Source organism: Micrasema longulum, unplaced genomic scaffold, assembly GCF_059751315.1.
Source record: "Micrasema longulum isolate JH-2025_06_02 unplaced genomic scaffold, ASM5975131v1 h1tg002029l, whole genome shotgun sequence".
NCBI classification, from domain to species: Eukaryota; Metazoa; Arthropoda; class Insecta; order Trichoptera; family Brachycentridae; genus Micrasema; species Micrasema longulum.
Window position 1 is genome coordinate 154396 of NW_028279197.1, and position 18940 is coordinate 173335.

General features: G+C 30.9%; 1 protein-coding gene across 2 annotated transcripts in view; it reads right to left on the reverse strand.

Moving 5' to 3' along the window:
• Positions 1–3633: 3633 nt before the first annotated feature.
• LOC148273230 (uncharacterized) overlaps positions 3634–18940 on the reverse strand; it is a 40011-nt gene continuing 24704 nt past the window's right edge. For both annotated transcript variants that reach the window (XM_088238976.1, XM_088238975.1), the window contains exons 4-5: positions 4639–4781; positions 3634–4410 (exon numbers count right to left, since the gene is read on the reverse strand). In XM_088238976.1, the coding sequence (XP_088095102.1) occupies positions 4146–4410; positions 4639–4781 (408 nt within the window). In that variant the 3' untranslated portion in view covers positions 3634–4145. The remainder of the gene's footprint in view (positions 4411–4638; positions 4782–18940) is intronic.

An 18940-nucleotide genomic window follows, 5' to 3' on the forward strand; every position in this document is an offset into this window, starting at 1 on the left:
TGGCTTCACTCAAATCATAAGCTACATTTGTATGTAATACTCGATGTGCATACAAATATATGTATTTCATTCAATGGGAAAATAATACTTGCTATTTGACAGTAACAATTCCACTGTAAACTGGTTTAGAAAGATTATGTTTTTTGTACATACATATATTTATATTGGATAAATGTTTCCTGTGCCTATCCTAAGCATTTAATGACATTAGATCAGATTTAATAGAAGATATAATAAATTAAATACTAATATTTTCGTTTTGATTTTATTATTTAGGCTCTGATAAAAAGGTAATTTTTAGTATTTATGTAGACTCCGTTTATATAGTTGCACATAAAAATAGAAAAGTTAGAACATAATTAAATATATTAATATGTATTATTTAATATGTAAATTTAAGTTGATGCACATTTCACGGGATCAACTATGAATTAATATTCTATACTTATATTAATGTATCTTGATTTGTCAGAGGCAATATTGATAATATAATCAGTGTAATTTAATGGAATTCTAATACATACACATTTGTATTAATACTTAAATAGCCTACAAATACATTTGTATTTTAATTTCCAATGTACTTTCCAAGCATTTATTGACAGAATGCAGATTTTAGTTAATGTGAATCTAGATAAATAAATTCAGATATACAAATTTCTATTATACGTATGTAGTTAAAAAGAAAAAATATATAGCGCCGTTTTATAAAAATATTACCTCATAGAAAAATATTTACCACTTTCTCGTATTTGAGATCTCAAAAACGTTTTCTATTTCAGAAGATAACTTAGTCGATTTGTATTTATGACTATAAATCTCACACGTGCATAAAATGCATATAATGTATTTCTTTCATATTATTGACTGAAACTTCCCACTCATGGCTTCATATGGCAAAAAAATTAAACAGTTTAATTTTGTATGAAATTATAACGTTATGTATAATATACTGTAACATGTAAATAAATATGCAGGTACTAGTTACATATGTTTTATTTTATTCATAAATACATTTGAACAATGAAATTTTAAGTGTTGTCCGGTGTGGCTAATTTTATTGTGTAATAGAATTTCGGCTTTAACAATCCTTTGCAACTTATAAAAACAAGTTTTTATCCGAAAATAGATTACTGATTCAATTAATTTACAAATTTTACATTATATTTGTTACAAAAATCAAACCAAGTGTGTATGAACAATGTGACATGAATTAATATGTATGTAATTTTGGTTTTGTTTGTCTAATAAGTAGAATAATCTTCAACGTCATTATAAATATTGAGGATCATAAAATAATTGTTTTGACTGAATGGGATGCTAACCCTGGGTAGACACAAAGTTGGAATCCCAGAATAGAAAGGGCCAAAGTTGAATTGATATAATATTATTATTACTGATCCATGGTTATTTTTATGTACTTAATGTGATATTAACTCAATTTTTTTGTTCATAATTTAAAACTGTGCCCCTGAATCATTGTTTTTTTTTACATATTTGTTCCCAATTACTAATTATAAAAATGATAAGTTTTACATATAAATATATGTATAATAAATGTCTCGTAAAAATTATAGTTAAAAATGCTTAGGGTACCTAACTGTTATTCCTATTGTTTTTGCTATTTGATAATAACTAAGAAATATTAAACAGTGATTTATTTATATTCTTAGATTGAATTATTTTGATTTGTGTGATTTCATTAAAACTTCGTTATTTTTAATGGAAATCAGTTTATAAATATTAGTCATTTTCACAATTCTGAATATTATCAGATTTTTTAAAAGTTCGAGTAATTGCACCTAATTCAAAGATTAAACAAGATAATAATATATAAATTTCAACAGTTTTTATGGATTATTAAAAGTAAAAGAAACTAATTTAAATTAGATTATTTTTGACTAGTTTAGAGTTTCAAAATATTGAAATTAGGTGTATGGTACAATGGAAAAGATCAAATTTGGAACAAAAAGGTTAAAAATATCCATTTACCGCACTGCACTGCAATTGAAATGTTTTCTGCACAAACCATGCTTAGCAAATTTTTGGAAGTCATAAACGCGTTACAAAAATGGTCAGGTCAAAAATTGTAATATTCCTTACTATGTTGTAATTTTTTTTAAGTCATTACTCTGTTAAAATTATACGGTAAAAGTATTTTAAAATAAAAACATATGTATTTTCGTTTTATTAAATTAAAAAAAATAATAGTTTATTTGTTGGTTTTAATTAAAATGCCTTTGAATTTGTTATATGTATGCTGTTAAATTTATTTAATTTTCACTCGGTTCTTTTTGGGTATAATATTTTCGAGACAATGTAGCATTGGTTGAATATGATAGCAATACTGTAACATATTATAAATACATAGTATGTAGATTATCATAATTTTAATATAGATATATTTCTGAAATCAGTACAAACTTTGTACTTATTAATAGATACATACTGCTATGTAGTATGTGGTATACTGAAACTTTTATTGTAATCTGTTATATAGAATAAAAAAATTATGTTGAAGGAAAGCGCAATGTCTTGATACTAAATCAACAGTCATTGAAATAAATACTAGTGAAAAAAGTGTTTTTTATTTCAAAGTTCTCTCTTTATTGATATATCTTATCAATATTTTTTATCCGGGTGAAAAATGTACTTAGTTTATGGAAATTTCAACACTTATAATTAAAAAATAATGATCCCACTGTTAAATAACTCCAAAGATCCAAATTATATTTTTACATTATTGTTTACAAGTTTTTTGTTTTAAAAAAAGAATGGTATGCGGAAAAAAATATATTTAGAGTCGCCTCTGATTGTGACAAAAAGTCAACGTTACTTTTTGTCACACTGTCTAGTGCTATGGAGATGTATGAGAGTGCGCTCACTGTGGTGACATGACAATACGGTGACAAAAAGTTCCAGCGTGACTCACCCGGCCTGCACATTGCTGTGGGAGTGCGCTCACTAGGAACTTTTTGTCACTGTGCCGGCAGACGCCTACCAAACAGACGTGTTGTGAATTTTTCATTTATATTTAAGATCAATATATTATTACAACAGTGATGAAGAACATTTTAGACAAGATAATGGCATTTACAGGGCTTATGACCTGTCATTGGCTGGTTTTAGTGGCCACTTTATACACTGTAAAACATTCACCATTCTACCCATATTTGAACATCTATATTCCTTCAACCCTTTCATCTGTTGATGTTTGTGAAGTTAAAGAGCTGAAACCTTATTTATGCGGGCGAGATTTAAGATGGCCGCTTCTCTGCAAGAAGATATTGAACACGAATTGTTAATAGAAGACAGAGAAAAGGCTAGTATTGTATACAAAACAATTCAAGGAATTCTCTGATATTCATTTGAAAGGGAAATTGTGGGACGAGATTTCAATTAAATTATTTCAAAACTGTTTTATTGACATAAGCAAATAATTTAAAAAACAGTAGAGGATATTGACAGAGGATATATAGACATGAGGATATTTCAGAATACAGGAAGTACAATTTTCCTTTTAATAATCGGGATGTACCGACATCAAAACCTGGTCACTGGTAAAAAGTATAAATAAAAGTGGAAAAAAACTATGTATATACGCATTTTTATTATTATAAGGAAATAAAACACTTTTTAAATTAATATAATTTTAATTCTTAAAATATGTTATGAATTAATGCAATATATAAAAATTACTCAAAATTATATCTAAATGTTACAATAAATCACACAAAAATAGTGAAGAAACACAAGCCTTATTTTTTAATAAATGCATATTACAGTCATAAATATTTAAATTAAGAACCTGTTAAAAATGCCTTCACAACACATACGTGATTTTCACTACGAATAAATATCAGGTACACTATCTTACAGAATTGACTTGTTAAGACATCTTTAACTAAATTCGGACTAGAATAGTTTAATAGCATAACATTAGCACAGTTCAAAAAGGATAAAATTAATGTACATTATGAAAATACGTAAAGGGGAAAAAAAGTAAAACAGTTATGTTGACAAAAATATATAGTTAATTAAACTCATTAACTGGTTAGTTTGATATTGTGTTTAGATAACGCATGCAGCATTTAGTTATTTAAAAAATTATCTGGTTTAGAAATAGTCATTTAAATTCCAAAAAATTAGCGTGTGGTAAAAATCATTGCCACGCTTAGTAATTTTTGTGTCACAGTTCCCCACCAAGTTCCCACATTTGATGGAACACTAAGGCTGCAGTGTAGTGGCCACGGACTGAAGTAAAATGGCCATCTTTGGAGTTTCTCGTTTGCTGCTTGTAATTGCATTTTCAAATCTTCAATTTGTGAATGCAAAATGGTAATAATATTTCTCTCCTGTTCTAACTCGTTGCTTTTATATTCTTCTTGGGCAGTTTTCTCTTGCAGGCATCTAGAAAAAATGACAAAATAGGAAAACAAAAGAATCACTAAGAGGATGGTACATAATAAAATATTATGCCTTAAACTTATTTTTTACAATTAATTGTCATTGTGGATGTTGATTAATTTTTTTTGTGTACCTTATTCTATAAAAATAAAAATAATTGCCTGAGTTTCATTTCAATATATATTCAAAATAACCAATATACCTACTAATATGTAGTTTTTATAATATTACCTTTTTACGTTAGTTAGCTCCAATTCAATGAGTTTAAATTCTTCCTCTTTAATTTTCATATTTCCTTTGAATTGTATGATTTCCATCCGCGCTTTTTTCAACTCATTCTCCAAACACATGTTATCGTCTTTATTTTGATTTATCTGAAATATTAAAGAAAAAATAATGTAGTGAAATGTTTAGTTGATTGGGTTACTTAACCATACAATTTTCTATTAAATATCTGTGTACTCAAACTATTAATAGGAAACTCTTCATCATCATCATCACAATCAGCCCATGCTGGTTCATTGCACGACATAGGCCTCCCCCTGTCTCATCCTCTCCTCCCGGTTCTGCACCTTTCTCATACATTGTCTACCGGAAAACCTCGGAATATCATCCGTTCACCTCATGAGTGAGCGTCCTTGGGGCTTCGTATTCTTTGATCTCCATCAGAAATTTGAGCAACAGGGCCTGCCCATTTCCACTTCAACCAACCAATCCTTTCCAACACATCACATAATTTGGTTTGACTGTGGATCCAATCGTTACTATTTCTATCTCTTAATATTAATCCAAGCATAACACGTTCCATACTTCTCTGTGCAGCTAAATAATGTGTTAGATTTGATTTTAAGATCCGTTTTTTCCGGCAAAAGGTTGATTTAGCAGATTGGCGGTAATGTACGCCGGCCGACAATATGTTGCTCAGGAGGGTGGCATATCTTTAATTTACTCTGCTGTCTTTTAGATCGTCTAAAATATCCCACATCTCAATGGAATCAAAAGCTTTTTCATAGTCCACAAAGTAACTCTTACTCATTTAAAATCAATCACAGCTTTGTGAAAATAGTATTGATTGTTCAGTTCAAATAATTTATTTTAGAATCGGGCTGTGGTCCCATAGCTATTGTCGCAGACTCAGGGATCAGATGTCCAAGGTTTGAAGTCCACTCTACCCTAAATGATTCCCGTTTTCCAATAGTGAGTGATTTATTATTATTTATTTCATTTAAAATGGCCCCAAAATTAAAACATATTTAGGTAAATCATAAGAACGCAAATATATAATGTGCACATTTAAAAATAAAATTTGTGATGTAATTAAATTTTCAGAAAATAAATCAATGTCATGAGTGAACAAATGATTGACTTAATTTTTTATTTATTCATAATGTTAACTGCCTAAGCAAATGAGGAAGTTTAGTGCTAAGAGAAATTGGGTTTATTTTTTATTCTTACACATGGTAAAAATTAAAGCATTTCATTATACAGCAAAGTTCCTCAAGAATGTATGAAAAAATTAATAAAAATGGTTTGACAATTTCTTCTGGCATTGTTAAGTGTTGCAATTGTTTTCCTGTTTCCGAGTAGCCATTTTTTTCAACGATTTCCGATATCGACATTTGACATCACAGGCAGATTAACTTAAAAATTACAAAACTTTGAAAAATAATAATGATGATAATACGATACATAAAAACACATTTTTGTGGCATAGATTGATAAAACAATATAAAGAATTCTTTTTTTAAATGCTGAACTGCCTCATTACAACAATTATTTTTAAAAGATGTAAACAAATAAAAACCACGCAAATATAACAAAAATACATTTTTAATAATACAAGGGTACTAAAATAATGGACGAAACAAGGGCAATAAATTTACAAGTATATAAATTAAAATATTTTTTTCAGGAATTAACCATTTCCTTTTTGATTAAAAATATTTCAAATTATTATTATTCTTTTTTGTAGGCGCAAAAACTGTAATATAATTATCTCATCATTATAGTTTTTACGCCTACACCATTTTTAGAATGCTTTATTTTATATTGTCATGTATCTCCACTCGTTTTTTTATTGAAATTTACTAAATCAGTATTTTTTTACTCGTTTAAAGCTATTTTCCGGAATATTTAAAAATAAAAAAAAACGTTTTTACATGTCGTGTTTCGTTTAAAAATAGTTCAGGAATTCTCCACCCTTGTCCTTATGCTCGAATATTTATAGTCCAAATTACTCATTATTATCGAGAATTAAATTCAGTATATAGCACGTGTTGTACGTATGAGTATCCCGGTCCCCTATATATAATTTGTTTCCCTATCACGCTGACACGCGAGGATTATTATTCGAGTTCCCCTCGCGGCTACCGGGCGCCAAGGCCGCCCGCCATAACCGCCGCCATTCTGACAGGCGGGAAACATGGCGACGGAAAGTTGGCGCCAAAACGATACGAATCGAACATCAACTTTCTAAACGCATTTTCGTATTTCCCACGGAAAACTGTACCTTATAATCGACCTAATGCTTGAATATAGTTAACTAAATATTAATGTTTTAAACTCATAACGATGTTCTCGATACAGTAGGTTTTTTTAGGTACACTTCTTTACATTTTAGGCACATAACTACTATTGCATTTTATAATTTTTATATATATATATATTTATTTTTTTATGTATGTTAAAAAACATTTTTACATCCAATTTCCCATACCACTGAACTTTCTCGACAATCTTTGGGGTTCCAATTGATTTTCTAAATATTTAAGTTTCTATGAATTTTGTAACATTTGAGGCAATTAATTAAATATCTCAATAATTCTAACCTGACCTATGGATGCAATGTCTGTCATATTACTTTCAAGTACATTATTTATTATTTGTGTTGAGTAAATATTTTTTCTTAAAAATAACAGCAGTCTTAAAATATATTAAAAATAAAAATAAAATCGAACGAAAAGAATATATTCTGGTTTCGGTTTCCTTAAATAAGATTCTAGCAACGAATAATTAAATAAATAAAAAAAAAATTAAAAAATTGTGGCGCCAAAATATTGACTGTAAAAAAGTTTCTGGTCGATTTGGCGCCGAATTTTCAGGCGCAGCGCTGAAAGTTCGCGGCCGGGAGGGTGCGTAGTGTGTATAGTACAGAGGAATGCGGAATATCCATGAGCTGGCTGACTCAGTGCGTGGGTGAAAACTTGTATCATGGCTACTGTCTACAGCGCAAACTCCGAAGTGTTCATTCTACGCTCGATCTAATACTACGCTCGCTGTAAGATTATTAGAGGAACTACCCTAACAGCTGATTTTCAAAGCCCAGATGACTTTTGGAAAATATTCAATACTTACTACTGTTTTCCATAAACAAACTGAGATATTTTTTTGTATTCACAAAACATTTAAAAATAAACTTAGGTACTCATTGTTTATGTTTCATTTTCCTAGACAAACTGACCGGATTTGACGTTTCCTTCACTCCATAATAATATACTTATAAATTATCGACTTCGAATGTAAAGGTCAAACTGCATAAGAGCGGCACCGTGCGGGACTGCGCGGCGCGTCACGGCAACACAAAATATTATTTTCACTGTTTTGGATGAAACAAATAGCACTACAGCAGCCCTACACTGCGCGGCACTCCATACAACATTTTGGCGAAGTCCAGCTAGTGCGGTTTGACCTTAAAAGTAATGATATAAATAGAAAATATACCTAAATTATATATATATTCATGTATTGTGGGTAAATATTTTTATATTGTGCATAAGCTAAAAATGATAACATCACAGCGCTTCGTCTATTATTTTCACTAAATCAAAAGACTATCAAATCCTTCTTTTATAAACAGTGTAAATATTACATTATAACACAAAAGCGGAATTGTAATGATGGGAGTTCAGTGGTCTATTTTATTTTTAGTATTTGTTAATAGACTATTAAACTAAGCCTAAAAATTTATCAATTTTTTAAAGTTTTTTTTTTGCACCTCAACAGTTCGGGAGGCCCAATTACAGTGCTAAATTACATCACAGAACACCCAGGCTTGAGAAAAATGACATTCAATTTTCGTGATCTCACCTAGAATCGAACCCGAAACCTTCCGTGTGTGCGTCAAGCGTCTTATGTGAGTCGCCACGGAGGCCACCAATTTCTGAAATTACTCCGCGTGTGAGGCCTCAAGTTATCTCCGCTTCTTCTCGGTCAGTTCTGCCAATTGGTCCGTTGACGGTAAGTAAACCGGAAATCTTTGACAGCTAGCTCTCTTATCATTTGTTAACTTATATGAACTAGTGACGTCGTTCAAAAAAGTTAGTTTTTATTAAAATATTGTTTATCATTTTTTTCGTACATTTTCAAGAAACTTTGCCAAACAATTTAATGCTCTAATTTTCACTGCGGTAAGAAAATATTTTTGTATCCAATTTCCAGTAGGGCTGAAGTTCCTCATTCAGAAAATATGAAGGGAAACATCATTTTCATTTAGGCTATATTAAACCATGAATCAGTATGTAAATTAATATTCGCAAGGTTAATCAAATTAAAAATGACGGTCTCGCGGTGCAGTGGTCAGCGCATTTGCTTACTATGCAATAGGTCTAGGGTTCGATTACCGACATGTTGGCATGAAATATTTATTTAAAAGGGTGTTTTTACACTGGAATATTTCACAGTCCCTGGACTGGCACCTGAAGCGTAAGACTGATCATCTTACCTCCTTGAAACAAAAAATGATTAATATACGTTGCAATTGGTGAACCAATGCAGTGCCCTATCCACCATTAGGATTGGATTCTGAAACGGAACAATGATGATGATGAGTAAAATTTAATTTTCTGTTTTCATAATATTTTATTTTGTTTTGTACTCTGCTGTTTTTTTTAAGTAAGTACGTACGTACGTCTATTTAATGGTATTTATGAAAGAAGATTAGGTACTTGAGAACTAACCAAGAAAAACGTCTTTAGTAAATAAAATTGACGCATACTAGCAGATAGGTACCTATTACCTACTGTCTGTGGAGGATTAAGCATCGCCCCTTCCACTGCTCCAGCTCTAGCGTTCACGCAACGCGACTTTCTCCACTCGTCATATCTCCTGAGTCACCAAGACGCCAGTTCTCGCAGCATCATCATCTCCATTCTACTTTCCCAAGATCAATACGCATCCCGGCGGTGACGAATTCCACTGGGTATGGGAGATGCGAGTCCCGGCGAGTGAGTCACCTATTCCAGGAATAAGGCTAAACAATCCTCCCCTGTCCCCCCCTCGGGCGGGTGACTCACCACTCGCCACCCGGAGAAACTCCGCCATGCAACTTGTACAAGCGGGGAAATTCGCTAATCTATCGTTAGGCGGCACGACATGATTCGTATTCTGATGGAAAATCAGTTAACATCAGTTAATTTACTTATAACAATAACAAGCAAACTATATTTTACTATCATATCATAAGCGAGCTTTCTGATACCTTGAAAGCTGAAATCTTTTTTTATATGAGTGGGATTCAATCAAATTATTTCACCTACTAGGAAATGCCTGAAAATATTTTTCAAGTTTCGTAATTCTCAGACCCCTTGGTTTTTTATCAGCAAAATTTTTAATATGTCCAAATATTTACCGACAAGCATTATAATTTACGAAAGGGCCTGTTGTCAATTTTAATTTTTTTGATGCAAGTAATAAAAAAGTGCGTAGTAAAAAAAATAATAGTGAATTGAGTTGTATAAAAAATTATAATATTACTTTTGCCCAAAACAATTAACGTAAAAAAATATATTTATTTAAATACACAAATTCGGTTATATTGGGTGGAAAATATTTCAGCTCTTTAGGTAAACAATCTGTATTGAGCTGAAATGTTTTAGGCCAAAATTAAATCTATCTATCTTTCTTCTATCTTCTTATATATATAAAAATGAATCACCGTGTTGTGTCTCGCAAAAACTCTAAAATGGCTTTACAGATTTACGTGCAGTAAAATTTTCTAATTCACGTACTCGAGGTTTACAAACAATAACATATTCAATATATTGAGTAGAAAAAAGTTACAAGCATTATGTGTTTTCATCGATTTTCCAGGGTTGCATTCGAATGAAATGCATATTCCAAAAAATTTGGAGAATGTTATTTTTTGTAAATTAAAAAAGATTGTATTTTAACGTTTACAAACATCAATTATTATCAATGGATACTGATTTGAATAATTTCCTAACAATTCCTTAATTTCTACAAGTTAACATATTTTTAATGGATTTTTAGTATTGTTTTAAAAAATTTAACCGACATTAGAGACATTTTTGAAAAACGGATTCTTACACAGAATGAACCACTGTCGATAAGTAGCGTAGAGTTTGACATTTGGAAAAAGAATTCATTATTTGAAAAATTATTATTTCATGTTTTGGAATTCAACCACAAACAAGTGCCAAGGTACCTACCAATGTAATTAAATCCAATATTTGAATATTAAAAATGTTTAGTTTTGGAATTTAATCATAAACCAGTACTTAGGTACCTACATATCAATGAAAAGTATTTTCCTTTTATCCGGAAAGTTTTTGCACGTTTTCACGATAGTCATTTTTCTTTTATTATTATTTATTTATTGACGGACTTATATAGCCTATTCCAACAATGGTAAACACATTTTCTTATACTAAATACAGGTACAAATGAAATAAAATTCAACGAAATAAAATTAAAAATACGACAAAAAAAATAATAATTACTACCTCAAGACAAGACCTGGTCTATCTTAGTTCTTTTTTTTTCTTTTGGTTTCGAATTAAATGTCAAGGTCACGTCGAAACACGGCTGACAATAAAATAATTACTAAATTCGCGTTGGGCATGGGTTGAAAATGAAGATGAAAGTGCCATAATTTTAGAAGGCTCAGAGTAAATCGCGCTCTGAATTTTCTTAATGAACACATATTCCTGTATTTTCTCCATGGATTATTGGTATTACAGTAGTAATTTTTGCATGATTTTGATTTGAGCGCGACGAGGTCTCTTAGCCAATTGCATGAAGAGATAAAACGAAAAGCTTACCCTTATTACGAATTTAAAATATAAGTTTTTTTTATCCTAACAGATTTTGCACACTTTTACGACACAATCAGGCATTTTTCTTTTCATATTTTTTTCATAGTTTCATAGTTGAGTGTCATAATTTTAGAACGCTCAGGGAAAAAGTGGTCTGACTTTTATACATCAACACGTATTCCCGTATTTTCTCGATGGATTATGGCACTAGAGTAGTGATTTTTTCACGATTTTAATTTGAGTACGACGAGGTCTCTAAACCAATAAAATAAACGAAAAACGATTGCTAAACCAGCAGGCAAGCCAATGTTCGGGAATATTAACAATTTTTAGTTTTGGAATTCAATCATAAACAAGTATCTAGGTACCTACTTATCAATGAAAAGTCTTTTTCTCTTTTATACGGACAGTTTTTGCATGCTTTCACCACAATCAGGCATTTTTTAATATATTTAATTTGGTATCGAATTAAATGTCAAGATCACGTCAAAACACGGCTGGCGAGTAAAAGATTACTAAATTCGCTTTTGGCAAGAGTTATAACATAATTATAGAAAGCTCAAGGTAAAACGCTGTCTGACTTTTCTTCATTAACACGAAATATATCGTAAAATCTGGCTGGTTGTTAAAGAATTAGCGTTGAGCATGAGTTGAGAGTCATAATTTTAGAGGCTCAGATATACCGTGTTAAAACTGTTTTTCATTAGCACGTATTCCCGTATTTTCTCCCTGGATTATGGCACTAGGGCACTAGGGCACTGATTTTTGTACAATTTTGATTTATGTACAATGAGGCCTCTTAGCCAATCACATGAGAAGATAGAACGAAAAACTTACCCATATAACTTTTTTATAAATAGCTCAAAAAAGGAATAATAAATAACATGTGTCCTTATTTACGAAATAATGTTTGCTGAACCAGCTTATAATAGGCAAGCCAACGTTCGGGAATAAAAAAAAATAGTTTTAGAATTCGACCATAAACAAGTGCCAAAGTGTCTACTTAAATTCAATATTTGAATATCAATAGCTTTTGGTTTTAGAATTCAATCATAAACAAGTACCTAAGTACCTTATTTTCAATGAAAAGTATTTTTCCTTTGGTTCGAATAGTTTTTGCACGCTTTCGCGACACATTCAAGTATTTTTTTTTTCATTTTAAGACTAATATTAAATTAAAGTTTAACTGCAATGTACAAACAAGAAATACAAGAACGTCGTACAATTTAACTTGCGAACAACCTAGAACTAACAGAAGAAAAACAATTTTGTATTTACTGAAATAAAATTCTACAATTCACTTTCAAATAAACCTGAAAAATATTATACAAAACATATACGTACTTAAAAAACACCTGAACAAACCAGTTCTTACAGCCCGTGTTAGTGATATGTAATGTTAAATTATCGACTTTTTATTAAAACTATTGTGTCATAATAAGTAATATACCCTCAGACCAGCACTTTTGCTGATTTGGAATATTTCGTACAAAAAATGTAATGTAATGAAATTTAGAATATTTAAACGATGTGTTTTTTTCATTTTCGTAATTTATTTTGGTTTTGAATAAAATGTCAAGCTCACATCAAAACACGGCTGGCGATAAAAGAATGACTAAATTCGAGTTGGGCATGAGTTGAGTGTCATAATTTTAGAAGGCTCAGGGTAAAACGGTCTCTCACTTTTCTTTATCAATACGCATTCACGTATTTTCTCCATAGATTGTGGCACTAGAGTAGTGATTTTTGCACGATTTGAGCACGATGAGGCCTCTCAGCCAATCACACGTGGAGATAAAACAAACCCTTATTACGAATATGCAGGGTGTTCTTAAAACCCTGTCACATCCGAAACCACAATGATCAGTATGGGCAATAAGACATATTTCCAAAGTATGCTTACACTTAAAACACTTTATTGCTCTTTAGTTCGCCCTATTCTTGAATATGCATCTGTAATCTGGTCCCCTCATTATGCTGTTCATATCAAGCGCCTTGAATCAGTTCAACATCGTTTTATAAGAAAAATTGCATGGAAGATGGGATTGGAAAGAGGAGACTATTCATATTCTGATATGGAGAGGTTTTTAAGCATATCAAGTCTTGAAAAACGCAGATGCATTGCAGATATAATCTGCATGTATAAAATTATGAACTGTCTCATTGATGCCCCTGAAATTTTGCAAAAGATTATTTTTAACGTTCCCACCCGTAGACTAAGAAATAATGAAATGCTTTTCCTCGGTCACTACAGGACCAATTATGGTGCACAGTCGCCTTTGCCCAGAATGATCAGGCGGGTGAACGATCATCAAGATCTTGATTATTATGGTGTAAGGATGTCTTTCTTTACAAATCAGCTAAAGAATCTGTATAGTTAGCCTATGCTTTTTACTTAATCTAAAAAATCTATCATCTGTCTTTGCTGCTTATTTCTGTTCCTTATATTTTTTTTATTCCTTTGTAAAAATTTCTTTTAATTGTAATGTTTATAATGGACTTTGTCCGTAAATAAATAAATAAATAAATAAATAAATATTAGTATATTAAAAAAAATATTTACAACAAATATTTTTTTTAAATAAAATATTTAAAAAACAAATTGTTACTTATTTTTGCAGGGGAGACGTGAGGGGAGCGCGGCGCAGTGTAAGACTCCCCCCTTCCCCCTCCTCGTTTACTCTTGCAGAAGTAAGCAACCATTTACATTTTTAAAAAAATTATTTGTTCTAAAAATATATTTCAATGAGCCAATATGTCTTCTTACTCATATTGATCATCGTGGTTTCGGATGCGACAGGGTTTAAAGAACAGCCTGTATAAATAGCTTAAAAACGTCCAAAGTAAATAACGTGTGTAATTAATTACGAAAAAAATGTTTGTTCAACCAGCTTATAGCAGGCAAGCTAACGTTCGGGCAGGACAACGTCTGTCGGGTCCGCTTGTATATATATACAAGCGGATATATATCTTATACCTATCTATATACTATATATATATATATATATATAAAAGGCAATGTTCGAATGGTTCTCCTCGATAGACTCGATAACTACCGGACCGATTTACGTTCAGTTTTCAGATAAATGTACGTCTTTGCTGCGAGAAGGTTTTAAGCTCATAAAATCTTCAATTTATTAAGTACAAAAAAATAGGAGCGTAAATGTTTTATTTATTTATCACTAGGGTTGCATTCGCCGAGAATGCGTATACAAAAAAAATGGATGGATGCATAGAATTAAGAATAGTCCAGAAGGAGCGTAGAATCATATTTAAATACATCGGACTGTGTCCAATAATTCCCCCACTATGCCTTACTTTCATCGCACGCATTCGTGAAGTCATGTTGCACGATGGGATAAATTATAATTTTAACACAAATGTAAGGTAAAAAAAGCAATCTGTCAATTTCTCTAAAATTTTATTGTGCACGCGGAAATATTCATTGACACAACAGAGTAGATAAGTAAAGGGTCATTTAATAAGAGTAATTGAATTAATGAACTTTAAACTTAAAATATAAAACAAAATTTCTTTTACATAAAACGGAAATTTTTATATCATGTTAAATAATATTTGATGTTTTAAAGATAATGTCAGTCAAATGTCCACGATAAAACAAATTCCAATTTTCATTAGTTCTCTCATTAGATGAGCAAAGTAGAGTAAACAAATTTACTACCCTGGCAACACTAACGAAATTTCCATTTTGTTTCTTCGACAATCTGACAGATGGAAAAATAATTCAATTTTTAAGTAATGCATTTGTTACATACACATTCATTTGCTAATTACACATGAAATGTGATTGCATCCTGTTTCTTTAAGATCCTAGCAGTATTTCTACAATTTAAAAGGACACAACACGGCATAGTTGAATTCAAATCAGGAGTTGCATACTGAGCGACGTCTACAAAGAAACTAATGGATCAAAACGTAAACCTACTCATTTATGAGTAGTTTAGTCGCCTTCTGTTTGATGTGCGTATACGGTTTCCGGACTTTTCTTAATTCTATGGATGGATGTTATTTTTTTGTGTATTAAAAAAAAATGTTATTGAATGTTTACAGACAGCACTCGTTTTTTTATGGATCCCAATCAGATTATTTCATTGCATTCCTTATAATTTCTACCCATATATTTATTTTTACTGGATTTTTGGATATACTAAAATAATATCAACTGACATTCGATACATTTTTGGAAATCGTATTCCTGACCAAAATGCATTCCTGAGCAGAGTTTGACATTTGTTAAAAGAATTCTTTATTTATAAATAATGAATTATTTTATGTTTTGGAATTCAAACACAAACAAGTACTTGGGTATATCTATGAAATATCTATAATATCTGGAATGTCTATTACTTTTAGATTTGGAATTCAATCATAAGCAAGTCCTAGGTTACTTACTAATGAAAAGTTACATCTTTTTTGCGTTTATCCGAAAGGTTTTTACTGAAGATTTTTTAGTTAATTTTTGTAAGTATACTTAATTATGTTTAATCAAGAGGAAACGCGGTCCGACTTTTCTTCATTCAAACGGATTCACGTATTTTCTCTCTGAATTATGGCATTACAGAAATGTTTTTTTTTCAATAACAACAACAACTAACTATCATGCCGTTTCCCCGTAAGGGTAGGAAGAGCGGATAGAACGCCATATCACTATATCTTTGCATTCGGATCTCGATTCCTCTTTATTTATAGATCTCCTCGTGCACGCGCGCTGATTATTCTGACTTTTGCCATATCCATCATCAAGTATTTGTTGGATTTGGTCATGCCATATCTTTCTCGGTCTTCCTCTATTTCTGCATCCATGAACATTCACATTGTAAATATTTTTAGTTGTTCTTTCGTTGTCCATTCGCTCTACATGTCCAAACCAGCGCAGAGATCTTTTTTACACACCATAGATATTTACCATTGGCGTGTACCTATATTGTTTCGTTTTTAAAAAAAAATTTATTATGGGAACTATAACCATTCAAACCCGTAAAAAAACACCGTTTTATCTGCTGTCTTCGGGCGCACGGCGCATTAAAAAAACGTTGTTAAATACCAATAGCAATTTTAAACAAGATAAAATTGTATAATAGTGAAAAGGAATCAAATAAAAAATTAAATTATCGACCTTCAGCTCTGAAATTTGATTTTAGCGATTGTAAATATATTGGTTTTGGAATAGATGATAATATTTGGATTAATCATAGACTAGCCACCGTTTGCTACACTCGTAATATCTACCTGCACAGTATCAAAGTATTGACCCGAGCTGAGAGGTGAAAAGGCAAAAAAAAAAAGAAGAAGAATCAAAGTATTGATACGATTAAGATCTAAGAGCATGTATCTTTTACAGCCGGGATATTGCGTTATCGGCATGTCTATAGTGTATACATACACAGGTATGTACCTAACTGGATTTTCCACGCTAACTTGAATTAACGTGTATTGGGTAATATGGAAACACCTAGACGATCGTTAGATAATACTTATCATAATTCAGTTATTGCAACGAGTCACAATTATTGTGATCTATTTATGTAAAATATGTGGGTAAGCCCTAAAAAACCGTCACGAGTTGAACGTTGAACGTAAGGTTATTACTAGATCTACATAAGTCCACAAAACAACAATTAGTTTTAGCAAGTAAAGGATTCCGTATTTATAATCTAATGAAATTGAACGTAGCTCTATTGTTTATAGTAAATATCAACAATCAATAATACCGATGTAATGGACTGGATTCAAAATGATCCATCACAATTAAATACTTGTTCGAATTTATAATATTATATTACCCACAACAATGATGTATTAACATTAGCAACTAACATTAGCATACAGCAACTAACTAGATACTTACTTTACTATTGCATATCAATAATAATAATTATACCCCCAAGATTCTACATACACAGTTATATTGTAATATTATTTTACCTACAATGGTGCACTTTGGGGACCCCCGGGCCCCGATTACAGTGGAAAGTTAACAGTTATCTTAAATTGTTTAAAAGCGAAATTAAATTTTCCGTTCGAAAATAAATATCATTAACATTTTATATGTATTAAAAAAAAAAAAACCGTTATTAGCATAAATAAACAATACATGCAGTAAAAAAATGGAACACTTAAGGTTAAAACTTGCCAAAAAAGAGTCTGGCTCTTGTGTTTGTCAAGTTTACAAAATAACATAAAAAAGAAACGAAAAATGCAAAACAAAATAATAAAATTAAACAATTTTAAAAATTGAGAAAATATAACAGTAAATTTTTTTTAATAAAAACACAAAATTTATAAATTTAAAACACAGGCACATATTGAACATACAGCTTTATTTTCAAAATACAGTTTATGTTAATTATGTCAAGAAGCTTTTCTTTAATTTATCCTTAAATTTTCCGTAATTTATTTCTTGACGTAGATTTTGCGGTAAATTATTGAAAAGCTTCCGTCCTATATATGCATGATGATGTTTGGCCGTCGTAGTTTTAATTCTCTGTAGAGCGAGGCATCTTGTTCTTAACCTTCTCGTAATACGGTCCGATGGGAGGCTCTCCTTATGCACCTGGAGCATACAACACTTTCCGTAGATATCCTCCACTCTTAAAACATTAAATTCTTTGAACAGTTCGGTAGTTGAGAACAAAGATGGTTCATATAGTTTTTTCTGTAGAACTTTTAAAGGTCTAAGATGAGCGTTTTAAGCCCCTCCCCATCCAACTATTGCATATTGAATGATTGACTGTACTAGAACATAATAAACTATAAGAACAAGTTACTCTGATCCTATTTTTCTTTTCTTACTGTATAATGATTTTAAGTCATGAATTTAAGTATATGTATAACAGACTTTCGTCCTGTTTTTCTTTTATTGTTTTTTTTTTGTTTTTCTTTTCTTATCGTATAATTTTAAGTCATAAGTATATGTATGACAACACACTTAAGTTTTGTTTTCATTTAAAAAAAAAAAAAAAACATTAATTTGTTCTATAAGATATATAAGAAGGCGGCATCCGTGGTGAAGTGGTCAAGACGCTTGACTCACACACGGAAGGTTCCGGGTTCGATTCCCGGTGAGAACACAAAAATTAAATGTGATTTTTCTCAAGCCTGGGTGTTCTGTGATGTAATTCACCACTGTAATTGAGCCTCCTGGCCTGCTGTAGTGCAAAAAAAAACATATTATAATCTAAAACTGTGTTTCTTTTTTGCTTATCAATTACAATAATTTATATATCCATTTACAATTATTTTTTTCAGGCATTTTTTCCAAACTACACATACTAACTGTATTTTTAATAATATCTCGAAGAGGTGACAAGTAAAATAGAATACATATTTTTCCTACCGAATTTTGAAAAAAGTACAATGTATTTTTTTTTATCAACAATGGACAACATTATTTGAAAATGAGTAGGCGATAAGGGGGGACGTCAAAAAGAATACATTTGAAATTGGTTCTTTAAGTTTTT